Here is a 16,744-nt window from a genome sequence, read left to right on the forward strand (position 1 = left end):
TTCAGATGGAGTGAAGGGTGCTTTCCTAACACCAGCCTCGAAATAAACCACTGCTAAGTGACAGAGCAGTGGGGTATTTTTCCTTATGGGAAAAAAAAGGGAGGGTATGAGTCTTTTCCTTCTCCAAAAGTACAACAGTGTTTTGGGACACCCCTGTCAGCTGGAACACCTTACCAAAATTGCTCACCTCTCTAAATGTAAACGGATTGCCAGAATCAACTTGACCCCATGTTTGTGTTCAAGGTGATTGTGTTTGAAAATATTTCATTCTGGACTAGAATGAGCAGTGAAAGGATCTACACCTTTTTTTAAAAAAAAAAAATACACACCAAGTAAATAGATAAGAACTTTAAGCACATGTGTAAAATAAGCTGTTGTTATTTTATTGTTTCGATCTGAATGAAATGTTTGAAACAAAATCTGCTCAAAAATCGACTGTCAGAAATTAGATGTTTCTTATTATTTCCAAACTACCCGTACAGTTTTATAGGATCAGAGCCAGGTATGCATTTATTATTGTTACTATTAGATTTATATAAAGAATTGGCAATAGGAATAGTCTCTATCATTGCTTTCAATTTATCTACTCAAATGTACCAATTCCTTTCAAAATTAATGTCACCACCAGGATGAATATTATGTCCAAAGCACATCTTAAGAAGGGCAAAATGGGTTTTATTTAAAATCCCATTTTGCAATACTAATAACTGTTTACTTCATTTTTCTGAATGACATAGACTTCACTGGCTACTTTGTTTTATTTTAGCCATCTTTCTCAATACTGCTGAGATTGGAAATGAATTTACTACATTGCATCAACTAAAGGTGTCTCAGTTTTAAAAAGAAAACATCAACGTCTACATATTTGACATCCTGCGTTATGCTATTAAAGAAATACACTCAGACTGAAATCTTAGATGTTGCCCTTTTCATGTACCAGGTAACCCGGGTCCCCCTGGGAGCCCTGCGTTAACTAGGCTCTTTAATACTTGCTGAAAAATTCCAAGTGACATTGGAAGAGTGATTTGCAACGTTTTGCTTCCTCTCCTGTAACAGACACCAGCAAGTTTATTGCACTAAATTTCATCTGTTAAGAGCTGTCATCAGAGCCAGATGTCAAAAACATCTCAGGCTGCCATCTTGAGGCTGTGGGAGCATGTCCTTAACTCCACCGGCCTCGATCTGGACTTACAACTTTTCCAACTTTTAGGACCGGTGTAGTTTGACAATCTTGGATTCTGAACCGGCAGAGGGAGGAGGCTGTTTAAATATCTAAGCCCTCCAAGTAAGCCAGACTTACTCTGTTGGGCTCCAGCTGATGATGCTCCAGCTCCTTTGGCTGGGTGGTGCTCAGGACTTGGGCCACAAAGCAGGATCCAGATGGACAAGTGCTGTTGTGTGCGCCCAGTCAAGACCAAAAGCTAAGAAAGTCAACAAGTCTTACTCCCAGGTAAATTGGTGGTTGCAATCTAACTGTTCCCGCTGACGGGATTTATTTAGAGTAAAATTAACCCCCCCCCCCAGGTAGGGTTCACTCAGAAGAAAATCCAGAGATGTCCCAAGGCATTAGCACTTTGGAGAGAAGGTGGGCGGACCCAGACGTTCATTGGTTACACAGGTCAGTTTGATGCAGAGATATATATGAGCTTAGGGAAATAGAAAAAGCTCTCGCTGAGATTCAACTATGTGTTTATCTTATTTCCCAAGGCACTGATTAAAAATAATCCCCAGTGCAGTCCTCCTCAAACTGATGCATATATATATAATATATATATATATATTTTAAAAGGAAGTGTCATGGAAGGGCCACTGCTGAACTCTTTGTTTCGGCTTGCCCTGTTGCAGCTCCGCCGTCCGTTAAAAAGCGCAGAGCAACAGTTCACAAGTCACGTATAAACGGTCTTATAAGGAAGACTGAACAGGCATTCCAAAGGCTGGAATCTCGGTTCTCTGCCCCCCCCATCCCTTATTTCTTCCCCAGGTTCCAGGTATTCCTCGGGGTGGTTCCGAATCCCACTCCTCAGCAGAAGGAGCGGTGGGACTTGGGGACTCCGCAGCCCCTTTCCATACCCGCCCATTGAAAGCTCAGGCGAATCCAAACGGACGAAACGCAGAGGAATCGCGTGCATTTCCCCTATCGCGGCCTTTAGAAGTAGACCCATACGGTTCTTAAGATCGATAAGGCCACCAGATGGGTAGGAAGGGTTCGCCCAGAACTGCACAATGGAAAGAAGGGCTGTAAAAAAAAAATGAAGTCACGAAGGAGCGCGGTGCAAGGATTAAACTGCTGCCGGGAATGTAGGATTCAGTCCAAGCTCAGGCACGGAAGGCTCGCGGGCAGCTCTGAGTCAGCCAGTCGCTCTCTTTCATCCCAGTCTCCCTTTCAATCTGACGAAGAAGCGGGCAATTTAAGAGAGCAACAGGTTTAATTCTCGAGAAAGCCTTCGTGGAGTGGCTGCCGCCGCAAGACTCGCTTGCGTTTTGCTGCCACAGATCAACACGGGCGGCGGGTCGTCTGAAAATATATTTCTGCAGCCTGAAGGTGGGGTTAGTAAAGATGGGGTTAGTAAAGTTTAGGGATTCACCCGCCTGTGCCTGCATCGTTGGATTCCACTAAAAGGCCCCCTGGCAACAGGGAAGCCGGGTGACCAGTTGCCAGCTGCGCCTGCAGCATCTTTTGCGAGCTAGTCTCCCATTCGCCCAATCTCATTCGCTTCCTATTCAAGTGGCAGGAAAGCGACTCTTTTCAAACGCGCGGTGATTCCTGGAGAGTTAATATGGATCTTTTTTACCAGAAAAATGGCCCGTGGAGATTTTAGGAAGGATGCAGAAATAACAAAAGTGCATTTCAGGCTATGGAAGAACGTGTGAAAAGTGTCCCGAGAGAGCTAAGACTTTTGAGGAAAGTTGGCGAAGTTTCAGGTGGACGTTCGTTCAGGTTTAGCAATACCTGAGATTAGGGACCGTCTTTCCAGGATCTGCATCAAAAGATTAATCCTTGAGCCTTGAGCGGATCCGGGGATGGTTATGGGCAGAATTGCCTTCGGTGGGAAGCAGTTCAAGGCTAAATGCTGCAAACGGAAGAGGACAGAATAGAGTTTCCCATTGCCTTCCATTCGTTCAGCCCAGCTATTCGGGGCAGCGAGTTTATCGCCTGTTGTTGGCTGGGAGTATGGAGCGCCCTCGAGGGAAAACTCCTGAACTATATTAAACTCTGTTGGAAAGCCCCGATTATCCCTTTCTTTGGAATTTGACGCATTTTAGCAGAGTCGGGCGGCGAATTCAGCCTGAAGGAAGGAATTGGCTCCTTAAAGAAAAAAAAGTTTTCTTTTAAAAAGTCTCTTTCCATCTTTCCTGTGAAAAGGGCTTCAGATCACCTCCACCTCCACCTCCCTCCCCATCTCGGGTTAGTCCCATAAATTTCTCCCCCTGCCCATTTACCTAGATGCTGACCACCAACCTGGGCAGTTTTAGAGAAATTCACTGTTGCTAAGGATACCGATAGCTACGAGTTGCCTCCCTTACATACCATAAACAACAGCTGTCAACAATGCTGACTAGTAGCCAACTATAAAAACTCCCGGCTTCTGTAGGCCTGCAGCAGAGGGCAGCATCGCTGTTCAAAGGCTACACAAGGTCGGACCTGGTTAGTCCACGGATGGGAGACCACCAGGAGTTCTTATAGCTGAAGATTAGACCGAAAAATAAATGAATAAATAATAAGCAACAAAAATCTCGGGGGGGGGGGGAAAGGCAGATCGCTTTTGCGCTGTCGCCAAGCAAACTGCTTTTGTGCTGTCGCCAAGCAAACCTTGTGTGTGTTTTTCCCTATAGTCACCAGGAATCAAGCTTGATTCCAGACAGAATAGCACCCCACTTTTGGAAAGGAAGGCAAGAAGAACGACGACTTGCAGAAAAAGCCGGACCAGATTGGTTTTGCTGGTCCTATCACTCCTGATGTAGTCTAGGGAGTTTGTTAAAGCATTTTGATTTGAAATGATATAGGGTTTCTTGCCTGAGCAGGGGGTTGGACTAGATGACCTCCAAGGTCCCTTCCAACTTTACTACTACTACTACTACTACTACTACTACTACTACTACTACTACTACTACTACTACTACTACTATTATTATTATTATTATTATTATTATTATTATTATTATTATTATTATTATTATTATTATTATTATTATTATCCTTAGTTTTAACTGGTTCCAGAACTAACCTGCCATGTCCCCATTATTGGAGAGAGGGTCGCTGCGCTCAGGGGCGCGGGGCAAAAATATTTCGGGGGGGGATCAGCTCCATCGCTTGGCAGAAGGTGAGCCAACTTAGCTCCTTTCTTACCAGCAAGGCCTTCACCGACCAACTCGGAACTCGTCCAACCGGGGCGGCTGAGTTGAAAGATTTTACGAGGACCCCGGGTGCTTGTTTCGAGGTGGTGTAGCGAAGATTCGGGAAGCAGCCCTCCCGACTGGCCGATGGGCACATTGTGGGGCACATTTGAGAAAGTATTTGGAGGGAAGGTTAATCTTTGCCTCCTTATTTAAATCGGGCGAAGACCGAACATTTCAAGTAGTCCTTGACCAAAGTTAGGCGCCCATCGCCATCTTCTGTAAGCCTAGGAGAGGGGACCCATCTCCTCCACACGGAAGCCCCTTTTCAGATGCCGTCTCTCCCTGGGGAATTCCTTCCCGGTTACCCGTGGCACAGTTTTCCCCACTCCCGCTTTAAGAGGCCCGGACTTCTGAAGACCAGAAAGCACCCGAAGGCAAAAAAAAGAGAGGCGAAAACAACGGATGGAACCTAACCAAGGAGAGAAGCAACCTGGAATTAAGGAGAAACTTCCTAACAGTGAGGACAATCAACCAGTGGCGCCTTGCCGCTTTGCCTTCAGGAGTTGAGAGTGCTCCATCACCTGAAGGCTTTCCAAAAGAGATCGGCCAGCCCCTTGTCTGATGTGGTATAGGGTCTCCTGCTAGAGCAAGGGGTTGGACTAGAAGACCTTCAGGGTCCCTTCCAGCTCTGTTCTGATTGATTGACACCCCCCCCCCCAATGCAGAGGGCTGTGCCAGGCGAGGGGAGGGGAGGGTGGGTGGGGGGGCGAGGCTAACCCTTCCCGCGTCTNAACTTTTAGGACCGGTGTAGTTTGACAATCTTGGATTCTGAACCGGCAGAGGGAGGAGGCTGTTTAAATATCTAAGCCCTCCAAGTAAGCCAGACTTACTCTGTTGGGCTCCAGCTGATGATGCTCCAGCTCCTTTGGCTGGGTGGTGCTCAGGACTTGGGCCACAAAGCAGGATCCAGATGGACAAGTGCTGTTGTGTACGCCCAGTCAAGACCAAAAGCTAAGAAAGTCAACAGGTCTTACTCCCAGGTAAATTGGTGGTTGCAATCTAACTGTTCCCGCTGACGGGATTTATTTAGAGTAAAATTAACCCCCCCCCCCAGGTAGGGTTCACTCAGAAGAAAATCCAGAGTTGTCCCAAGGCATTAGCACTTTGGAGAGAAGGTGGGCGGACCCAGACGTTCATTGGTTACACAGGTCAGTTTGATGCAGAGATATATATGAGCTTAGGGAAATAGAAAAAGCTCTCGCTGAGATTCAACTATGTGTTTATCTTATTTCCCAAGGCGCTGATTAAAAATAATCCCCAGTGCAGTCCTCCTCAAACTGATGCATATATATATATATATATATATTTTAAAAGGAAGTGTCATAGAAGGGCCACTGCTAAACTCTTTTTTTCGGCTTGCCCTGTTGCAGCTCCGCCGTCCGTTAAAAAGCGCAGAGCAACAGTTCACAAGTCACGTATAAACGGTCTTATAAGGAAGACTGAACAGGCATTCCAAAGGCTGGAATCTCGGTTCCCTGGCCCCCTCCATCCCTTATTTCTTCCCCAGGTTCCAGGTATTCCTCGGGGTGGTTCCGAATCCCACTCCTCAGCAGAAGGGGCGGTGGGGCTTGGGGACTCCGCAGCCCCTTTCCATACCCGCCCATTGAAAGCTCAGGCGAATCCAAACGGACGAAAGGCAGAGGAATCGCGTGCATTTCCCCTATCGCGGCCTTTAGAAGTAGACCCATACGGTTCTTAAGATCGATAAGGCCACCAGATGGGTAGGAAGGGTTCGCCCAGAACTGCACAATGGAAAGAAGGGCTGTAAAAAAAAATGAAGTCACGAAGGAGCGCGGTGCAAGGATTAAACTGCTGCCGGGAATGTAGGATTCAGTCCAAGCTCAGGCACGGAAGGCTGGTGGGCAGCTCTGAGTCAGCCGGTCGCTCTCTTTCATCCCAGTCTCCCTTTCAATCTGACGAAGAAGCGGGCAATTTAAGAGAGCAACAGGTTTAATTCTCGAGAAAGCCTTCGTGGAGTGGCTGCCGCCGCAAGACTCGCTTGCGTTTTGCTGCCACAGATCAACACGGGCGGCGGGTCGTCTGAAAATATATTTCTGCAACCTGAAGGTGGGGTTAGTAAAGATGGGGTTAGTAAAGTTTAGGGATTCACCCGCCTGTGCCTGCATCGTTGGATTCCACTAAAAGGCCCCCTGGCAACAGGGAAGCCGGGTGACCAGTTGCCAGCTGCGCCTGCAGCATCTTTTGCGAGCTAGTCTCCCATTCGCCCAATCTCATTCGCTTCCTATTCAAGTGGCAGGAAAGCGACTCTTTTCAAACGCGCGGTGATTCCTGGAGAGTTAATATGGATCTTTTTTACCAGAAAAATGGCCCGTGGAGATTTTAGGAAGGATGCAGAAATAACAAAAGTGCATTTCAGGCTATGGAAGAACGTGTGAAAAGTGTCCCGAGAGAGCTAAGACTTTTGAGGAAAGTTGGCGAAGTTTCAGGTGGACGTTCAGGTTTAGCAATACCTGAGATTAGGGACCGTCTTTCCAGGATCTGCATCACAAGATTAATCCTTGAGCCTTGAGCGGATCCGGGGGTGGTTATGGGCACAATTGCCTTCGGTGGGAAGCAGTTCAAATGCTGCAAACGGAAGAGGACAGAATAAAGTTTCCCATTGCCTTCCATTCGTTCAGCCCAGCTATTCGGGGCAGCGAGTTTATCGCCTGTTGTTGGCTGGGAGTATGGAGCGCCCTCGAGGGAAAACTCCTGAACTATATTAAACTCTGCTGGAAAGCCCCGATTATCCCTTTCTTTGGAATTTGACGCATTTTAGCAGAGTCAGGCGGCGAATTCAGCCTGAAGGAAGGAATTGGCTCCTTAAAGAAAAAAAAGTTTTCTTTTAAAAAGTCTCTTTCCATCTTTCCTGTGAAAAGGGCTTCAGATCACCTCCACCTCCACCTCCCTCCCCATCTCGGGTTGGCCAGCTAACGGTTAGTCCCATAAATTTCTCCCCCTGCCCATTTACCTAGATGCTGACCACCAACCTGGGCAGTTTTAGAGAAATTCACTGTTGCTAAGGATACCGATAGCTACGAGTTGCCTCCCTTACATACCATAAACAACAGCTGTCAACAATGCTGACTAGTAGCCAACTATAAAAACTCCCGGCTTCTGTAGGCCTGCAGCAGAGGGCAGCATCGCTGTTCAAAGGCTACACAAGGTCGGACCTGGTTAGTCCACGGATGGGAGACCACCAGGAGTTCTTATAGCTGAAGATTAGACCGAAAAATAAATGAATAAATAATAAGCAACAAAAATCTCGGGGGGGGGGGGAAAGGCAGATCGCTTTTGGGCTGTCGCCAAGCAAACTGCTTTTGTGCTGTCGCCAAGCAAACCTTGTGTGTGTTTTTCCCTATAGTCACCAGGAATCAAGCTTGATTCCAGACAGAATAGCACCCCACTTTTGGAAAGGAAAGCACGAAGAACGACGACTTGCAGAAAAAGCCGGACCAGATTGGTTTTGCTGGTCCTATCACTCCTAATGTAGTCTAGGGAGTTTGTTAAAGCATTTTGATTTGAAATGATATAGGGTTTCTTGCCTGAGCAGGGGGTTGGACTAGATGACCTCCAAGGTCCCTTCCAACTTTACTACTACTACTACTACTACTACTACTACTACTACTACTACTGCTACTACTACTACTACTACTACTACTATTATTATTATTATTATTATTATTATTATTATTATTATTATTATTATTATTATTATTATTATTATTATTATCCTTAGTTTTAACTGGTTCCAGAACTAACCTGCCATGTCCCCATTATTGGAGAGAGGGTCGCTGCGCTCAGGGGCGCGGGGCAAAAATATTTCGGGGGGGGATCAGCTCCATCGCTTGGCAGAAGGTGAGCCAACTTAGCTCCTTTCTTACCAGCAAGGCCTTCACCGACCAACTCGGAACTCGTCCAACCGGGGCGGCTGAGTTGAAAGATTTTACGAGGACCCCGGGTGCTTGTTTCGAGGTGGTGTAGCGAAGATTCGGGAAGCAGCCCTCCCGACTGGCCGATGGGCACATTGTGGGGCACACTTGAGAAAGTATTTGGAGGGAAGGTTAATCTTTGCCTCCTTATTTAAATCGGGCGAAGACCGAACATTTCAAGTAGTCCTTGACCAAAGTTAGGCGCCCATCGCCATCTTCTGTAAGCCTAGGAGAGGGGACCCATCTCCTCCACACGGAAGCCCCTTTTCAGATGCCATCTCTCCCTGGGGAATTCCTTCCCCGTTACCCGTGGCACAGTTTTCACCACTCCTGCTTTAAGAGGCCCGGACTTCTGAAGACCAGAAAGCACCAGAAGAAGGCGAAAACAACGGATGGAAACTAATCAAGGAGAGAAGCAACCTGGAATTAAGGAGAACCTTCCTAACAGTGAGGACAATCAACCAGTGGCACCGCCGCTTTCCCTTCAGGAGTTGAGAGTGCTCCATCACTTGAAGGCTTTCCAAAAGAGACCGGCCAGTCCCCTTGTCTGATGGGGTATAGGGTCTCCTGCTTGAGCAAGGGGTTGGACTAGAAGACCTCCAGGGTCCCTTCCAGCTCTGTTCTGATTGATTGACACCCCCCCCCCAATGCAGNCCGCAACCAAGGTAAGCCCAGGGGAAGGGGGGGAGCCTGCGCTTTTTGGGGGGGGGTAGGGGGAGGAAGGACCCGCCGCTTTCACTTAGCCAGGGGTCCCCCTCGCTTTTACGGCCCCGCCGGCACCAGGGATAAGGAGGCGTCCCAACGAGAGTCCTTCCTGGGGGGCGAGCGATCCCTGGCAAGCCTCGGGGGGGGGGACCTCATCCTGAGCATCTTTTCAATATTTAATTCACAAAGTAACCAACGATTGTTAAAGGAGAGCATCTTTCAAAGGCGGCACATTGGTTTAACGCCGTTGTAATGGACAACTCTTAACCACGGTTGCGTGGAGAGATGCTAGGGTGGCTGTTAATAAAGGGTGCAAAGGACCTGCAACCGTCTTAGGCTAGGAATCAATCACTGGCCCTAAATATCCGTGCAGGGAATCGAACTGGAGTTAAGTTTTTCCATGCGCGGGCATAGGACTGTTGGGATGTAAAACTAGCACATCTAATTAGCACAGAGTACTGTGCGAGTCAATCAATTTATAGGTTTGAATAGGTTGCAGGTAAACGCTTCAGTTGTGGGTCTTGGACTCAGCGGGTGTAGTAGATGAACATACTTCACCCGCCTCGAAAGTAAACCTGGGATTTAAATGTAAACTTGTGAGAACGCCCTATTAAACTTATTAAACTTAGGTTCCGAATAGATTTATTCAGGGATGTGTCATTAATTTACAATTTGTTATAGGTTCCGATTGAATAGATATATACATTTAGCAAACCCTATGCTGATTACTTTGTGAACTATATAGTACATATGTCTGACACACACACACAAAGCAAAACCAGATATTTATGGATTAAAGGGCTTGTGGGTTTGTTGCTTCTAATCATAAATCTGAAGTCTTCTTCCCATGAAAGTCCTGATAAAGCTTTTTGGAAAAAGAGGGTTAAGGATTGAAAGAGCTTTTTGTGTGGATGCAATCCATATTCGTCCCAATGAGTGGAATTTGGGGGCATGGATTTACTTTATGCTCTCTTCTATATGGCTACACCCTTCTGTAATATTACGCTTACTGGGTTTTCAAGCACTGAATGAATCATACAATCGCTCCACCTTCTCCTTTCGTAGTGGTATATATTTACTTAGGAGTGAAATTCAGCCAAGCTTCAGGAAAAGAAACTGTAACATTTACAATTCTGAATTAAGTCGGACTTGTTTCATTCCAGGATTAAGATCAGGAATGTTGTGCACATGCAAAAGTACATTATCTTCCAACAACGGTATCAACAATTCTAAACCCAAATTAGCAATCTGATTATTCTCACTTATCCAAGAAGAGAATCTATTGAGTTACATGCCCCAGATTTCTGCATAAAAGTGCACGGGACTGTGCACTCAGTGAGTTGTTATTACAACTTTAATGTCTTTGGCATTTACCTTTAATAATTGTTTCACATACGGCTTTCCTGTTAGTTTCTGTTTACTTCCTAACGTCTTTATGAATTGTACTTGGTATTTTCTTGCAGACATTATTGTTTTAAGCAAGCAGATACTGCAGTTTGTTTATAACTGGGCTGAAGATACAAAAAAGCATTCTTTACGAATCTAACAGTTCATTTAGTTAATGTCACTGCAACCAACTGTTGAAATGATTTCTTTCAACCAGGATTAAAGAATTGATTCCTGTGGAAATAAAAATTTAAAAAGTTATGGTGCATCGGTATAGCAAATAGTGCTAAATGGATACTGATGGGGTGGGGAAGATAAATTATGACCTAATATGGCTTTTAACGCAGCAAATGTACAGTGAAGGAATACAGTCAAGATTATTATATTCTTATGTTAGCTCATCTCTATATTTTAGGAAGCTAAAAGTGCACAGAGGGAATTATAGTGAAAGGAAGAATGGGAAGTTGTTCCCTGGATATCTATCATTTGTTTAACCCACAGAAGTTGCAAAAATCACACACCAATTTTGTCTTCTGAAATACTGTAATTTAGCTCCCTAATCCTACTGAAATCAATGAGAGCTATGGTGCAATCAGAGAATGAATGCCATTCATTCATCTCAGTAAACCGATGCTGGGTTTATACATGATACTGCACTGCTAGACTTTCAGAATTCATTTATATTTTTCAATAAACCGAAATCCTATGGATTTGACACTTAGCATCACCATGCCTTAAGCAAGTCTATGTAGAAACATATATGTTTCTTAGAAATTGCACCCAACAAGTGCACAGTACTCAAACTACATTCCTAGAGTAGCACCTTATTGAAGAAATGACCATTGCTGGATAAAGGTATGATGAAATATTTTGCTTATTCCTACAAAATGGAAGCAACTTGATCAAGCAAATCTTGTCCTAAAACATTAGTTTTTATCTAGATATTTTATGTAAGAAGAAAAGAATATTTTTGTGAAATTCATGGAACCACAAAATAACTGATCTTAACAAAAATCTTAAAAATTAAAAACAAAGGACAATTTTTTTGATGGGCTTGTGCAATAGAATTACAATACCATTACACTGTAATTCTAGGCAATAGCTTACTTCTGCAGATGTATACATAGTATTATTAGGCAGAAAACAGTTAATGGTGAATTCCATAATTATTTGCATTTAGTTTTGTAGTTAAACCTGTTGCAGAAGTAGTGCTTTGGAGGGGGTGTGTAATTGTGAACAGTTCAGAGCAATAGAGAGAATAATTTATTTTAATAGCACATTTATTTTAATTATTCTTAATGCTGCACTTTCAATTCTTTAAAAAAGTTTTTATTAAACTTTAATGATTCTACCTTTATTGCATCTAAAATAGTAAAAAGGTCAGTGTTTTTCCAATACATTGATCTGTCTTACTCAGCAAGATGTTAAATTGTGAAGGCAATTTCTTACACACTTTCAGAATTCCATTCCATTCCTTAAATTTCTATTCTCTTCTTGATCCCATTGATTTCTTGCATTTGGTTAATGGTATTATTTTTTTTTAATCAACACATTATTGGAATTCTGGAATATAAGACCCAGCTTATATTTGAAACAATGAAACATCTTTATTCCAGGTAATAAGGATGCTGAATAAAAATGCACTTGTGTTTTTATAGGACAAGAAAAGAGATCCCACTTCAATGAAATCAGTAAAACTATTAAAAATCTAAATTGCAGTTGAAAGATTTTTGATATCAATAACTACCATCTAACTGAGTTTAATATAATGGAGCCTCAAGGGTTTTCTCTTATAACATTCATGAGATTGTGTGTGTGTGTAAAACACTCCTCAGTTCTTCCAAAAGTATATGCATGCTGATTTTTTGAAAATCTCCCATTTGCATATGCGAATGGCTACCTACATATGCAAAGTTTTGGAAACTTTTTTTGTGTAACTGCATCTCTTGATTCTTCTAGTGATGGAGAAAGTAGCAAAAAACAAAAACAAAAACCGCACGGAAAGAGGTTTATCATCTGCATGTTCTTAACACAACACTTGTTATGCCCAAAGTAGAACTTTAATCAGAAGATTTAGAGATTTAGATATATTTGATGCTATGTGTCATTTAAGAGCTGGGACTTAATTTGATTTTAAATTTGAAAACTTAGCCTTCCATTCTTACTCCAAAATAAAAGGGAAACTTGATTTTAAAAGGATGGGCTGAGGAATCTGGACGGCTCATCTTTCAGCTCCTGTTGTGTGACAGGTCTAGCCAAACACAATTGCTTTAGAGTTAGGCTGCAATTCCTAAAAAGCGAGGAAAGAATCGCTTTTTAATTGCCACTTCAGAAGGGTGAGAAGCAAGTATAATTTTAAAAGTCGTGAAAAATGCTCTGTTGCTCCAAAGCAAAAACGGGGGAAGGAGAGGGGGAGGAGAGGGAAAATACCGGGCACCACATCCAGCACACAACTTTGTGATAAAAAGACAAAAAAAAGAGATATAATTTGGGGACGTTGGTAAGTTTGAGTAATGAACCTAACGTTCTCTGCTTTTGAGTCTTACCAAGGTTGAATGTTCCGTTTGAGACGGGTATTTTTTTTTCCCCACCGTGGGAAAGAAGTTACCTCGGCGTTTTTGCCAAGTCTTCTCCGGGAGAAGGCACTCTTCTGCTTTGAACTTTTTGCCAGGCCGCCTGCCCCCTTGCTCCGTCTCCTCCCTCTCCCTCCCCGCCACGCAGCTGGGTCCCCTAAACAATCGCCCCCCTTCAGAAGAAGTGGCCTTCTTCGCCAGATGTCCACGTTGCAATGATTTTCAGCACATTTTAATCGGCTCGGCCTCTGATAAAGCCCTAATTAAAGAGACCTCGCTATCTGGGGGCTGGTTCAGAACTCCAACCTCCTTATCGCATTCTTGAAGCTTTGGGGCACGCAACGCCGGGAAACGTGGCCAAAAACACCAAGTCTGCTCCGGGCAGGGGTTTTGAAGGCCACCGAACCGCTGGGCAAAGAGAACTCCGGATCTAGAGCTTCGGGGCTTGGAGGGGCTTTGGAGAGCCGAGGGGAGGAGGGAAAGCCCCTTAGCTTTGGGCGTTATGAGCCAAGATAAGGCCGTTGGGAGCAGCTGATGCCTGGAAGCGCAGGGGTTGGGCACCGGCCTGTCATCGCTGTTCCTCGGCCGAATAGACAAGGGACGCTTAAGCACCAGAACGCGCCTGGCGCACGCGGCGGCTTTGAAGGCTCAGGCCGCGCCAAGCTCCTAGTTGCCTGCCAAATGCGCGGCGCGACGGCGGGTGGGAGGAAAAGTGTGTGTGTGTGTGTGTAGGGGGTGTGTGTGTGGGGAGAAACGACAATTTACCGGGCAAGGTGTTTCTACCTCCCCCCCCCTCCCCTTTTACCTTCAGCTCAATGCACTGGGATCTCCACTCCGTGGACTGGAAAGGCAGAGAAAAACCTGCATTTTTCAAAAGCCGTTTAAAACTCTTTTTTTTTCTCCCCCCTGCGGGGCGCCAAAATAAAGTAGTCCATTCGCCCCCCCCTCCTTTTTTTTTTTTTGAACCTGTTATGACTTGAAGCCCATTCCCTCCCAGGCTTTTGGAAAGTTTTGAGTTACAGCAGCCCCCATGTGCACATGTCCAAGAATAAGAAGGAGTCCCCTTCGGCACAGTGGCTCGGGTTTTGTAGTAAAGGGGGAGATTTTACAGATGAAAAGGCTGTTCGATCCCCACTTTCTTGACAGCAGGGTCCCCTGAAGTCGACAGGACTTCAGAACAGACAGTCTGAAATAAACTGTTTTCCCCAAAAGAAGTCAGGATAAATAAACTTAAGATCAGGGATGTTGACTTGAAAACTGAAAGGTGAGATATCTCTTTAAAAGAGTGAAATGTACTGATAAAAAAGGCGGGACCCCTCAGAAGCGCCTTAAAACCGCTGGTATTCTAGGGAGCAATGAAGCTGGAGGAGGACATACCACGTAGGTGTGATCCCAAACTTTTGGACCAGGCTTGCATGACTCTGTAAACGCCATAAGCTCCAGAGTCCAGGAACCTTTGGAAGAAGAATAAAAAATTATGATCCAAGCAACTTACCTGGAAAATAAACCCATTGAAACAGGCAGATTTCTATATTCAATTTCCTTCCTTTTAGAAATATCTACAGATTTGCAGTTAGATTCACTTCCCTGTGTTGAAATTCATCTGGAGAGGCCCAGACTTGGGGAAAGCTGATGTAGGCAAAAAAAAAAAAAATGGTTTATAGATTTCAGACAATGGAATTGAGTAGGCTTTACTTTTAAAGAAGAGGCAGGAGCACGTTAAATCTGAAACGTCGCCAGTACGTCTCAATTAAATAAAGACGTTTAGGAAAAGTGAGCTTCTGAATTGAGAAGGTTCATAGCTTTCTTCTCCGAGCCCCCACGTCTGGCAACTATCGCCCCTTACCAAAACTGAGACTAGATAGATTACAAAACCAGAATAAAAACGAAGATCGAAACGTTTCTAGTCCTGCTGTCTATCCCCATTAAAAGATTGCGCGGGTTTTTCTTCACAAGTTTTGGTTCCTCGAGAAAAGTCAAAAGTAAAAATTTGCGTCCCCAAGGTGACAATACTACACGCAGGCTGTCCGCCCTAACATATTAGCAAGAGTCAATGGGGACGGTTGGATCGGAACGGCCACTTGATATGAATGAGGAGCGCAAGTTTACGTCGTCTTTTAGTAAAGTCTTCTCATGTTTTTGAGTAGCTGGTGAACTATATTGCACCTTGTGGGCATCCAGTGGTGCGTTTATGTGAGCGATCCGCAATTCCACCTCCCCTCCTTCAATTTCTGCCCCGTTTCTTCAGTTTTGTCCCAATCCCTTCGCGAACCTTTTTCTAAGAACCTAAACGGCTTTTTCGACAGCCAGAGTTCGTCCGGAGAAGCAGGTTGTAGGATTGCTGCAGAAAAGGCATTTGCCTCCCCCCTCCTCCAGCAAAGCCTACTACTTGTTGCTCCTCTTACAACCAACTTGTATTCTGAACGTGCAAACCTGATCTCCAAAGAGCAGCGAGTTTAAAAGAAATTGCGGAATTCTAACTCAACGTGTTCCGGAAGCGAAGTTCCCATAAAGTGATTATTTACTTTAAAAGAAGCGTTTGCTTGCGGTGTTGGGAAAGCGAGGGGAGATTTCATAGCGACGCTACGCCAAACATTTCACGGTCTTAGGGCAAATGCTGATGCGCGGAGAAGTCTTAAAGATAATATTACTTTGTAATTACTTTTTAGCCGAAGTTGTTTAACTGGCTCCACGTAATTAATGAAAGTTGGTGTCTAAACGCCTGATTTACGATTCGGTCTCACCCTGAGGTCACAATAGGCGATTTTTTTCCATCTGAATTCGCTCCTTTCTTTTTCTTTTTAAAATAAGCTGTTTATTATTTGAGCGAGTAATTTTCGGCTAAAGTAGGAGGTTATTTTTCATTTAATGGGCTGCCATTTTTATTGCAGGCTCTTCAGAAAGTTAATCTTACAAAACAAGCGAGAAGCCAGCGAGAACGAGATTAAAGGGTAACTTTAACATATTGTGGAATGGCAGACAAGTCTGTTCAGCAGATCAGGACTTTTTCTTATATACGGGGGACTATTAATGGAAACTTTGCTTACTGGGGAAAACGGCCGACACGGACTTTTAAAAGATAGCCAAACCCCGTGTGGATTTCAAAATTCGGGAATATCCTTTGAGACTTGTTGCCCTAAACTCTTGCTGGCGCCAAAAGTTTTAAACACTGGAATCAACATCTAATATGCACCGGATCCAGTAGTTTCTGCAGCTTTTATCCCTTTATCAAAGGAAGGCAGAGACGCAAAACCCAACCCCGTGCTTGAGTAAAACTTTTATCGGGACCAATCAGAAAGTCAGAAAATGGTGCAGACGTTTCCGACTTCCCCAGAATTTTTTCACTGTGGGATGAAGAGTTTTGAAGAATTGGGAAACTTGCATACCTTTTCCCTATCATTCTGGGTTGGTGTCATTTATTTATTACACTTTAAATTTATTTATTTGCACTTATATGCCTTTTGACTTCAACACCGCTGATTGTTTGAAGGACATATGTGGCTTGTTCTCTGCTTTGGATGGACATCTAAAAATCAACTTTTTATCTTTTTAATGGGCAGCAGCAGGCAAAAGAGTTCAGATGTAAAGGTAGGAGGCACTGCAGGAAAACAACCCTGCCCTCAATTCAATGAGAAACCCTGCCATTCTGAGTTCATGGGTTTTGGCCCTCTCTTTTGCAGAAAGAAGCCATCTGCTGCTGTAACAGAGCAGAGGCTTCCTATTTCTGACAACTTCTCGCCTCCTGCCTGT

At 44.3% G+C, this 16,744-nt stretch overlaps 1 protein-coding gene across 1 annotated transcript in view; it reads left to right on the forward strand.

Moving 5' to 3' along the window:
* Positions 1-14,349: 14,349 nt before the first annotated feature.
* Positions 14,350-16,744, forward strand: part of LOC107298605 (Wilms tumor protein homolog) — a gene marked incomplete at its 3' end in the record, with an annotated part of 31,279 nt that continues 28,884 nt past the window's right edge. Inside the window, exons 1-2 of the mRNA XM_029286575.1 lie at positions 14,350-14,417; positions 15,886-15,945. Coding sequence (XP_029142408.1) covers positions 14,350-14,417; positions 15,886-15,945 — 128 coding nt within the window. The remainder of the gene's footprint in view (positions 14,418-15,885; positions 15,946-16,744) is intronic.

Source organism: Protobothrops mucrosquamatus, unplaced genomic scaffold, assembly GCF_001527695.2.
Source record: "Protobothrops mucrosquamatus isolate PMUCROS unplaced genomic scaffold, P.Mucros_1.0 scaffold4125, whole genome shotgun sequence".
Taxonomy (NCBI): Eukaryota; Metazoa; Chordata; class Lepidosauria; order Squamata; family Viperidae; genus Protobothrops; species Protobothrops mucrosquamatus.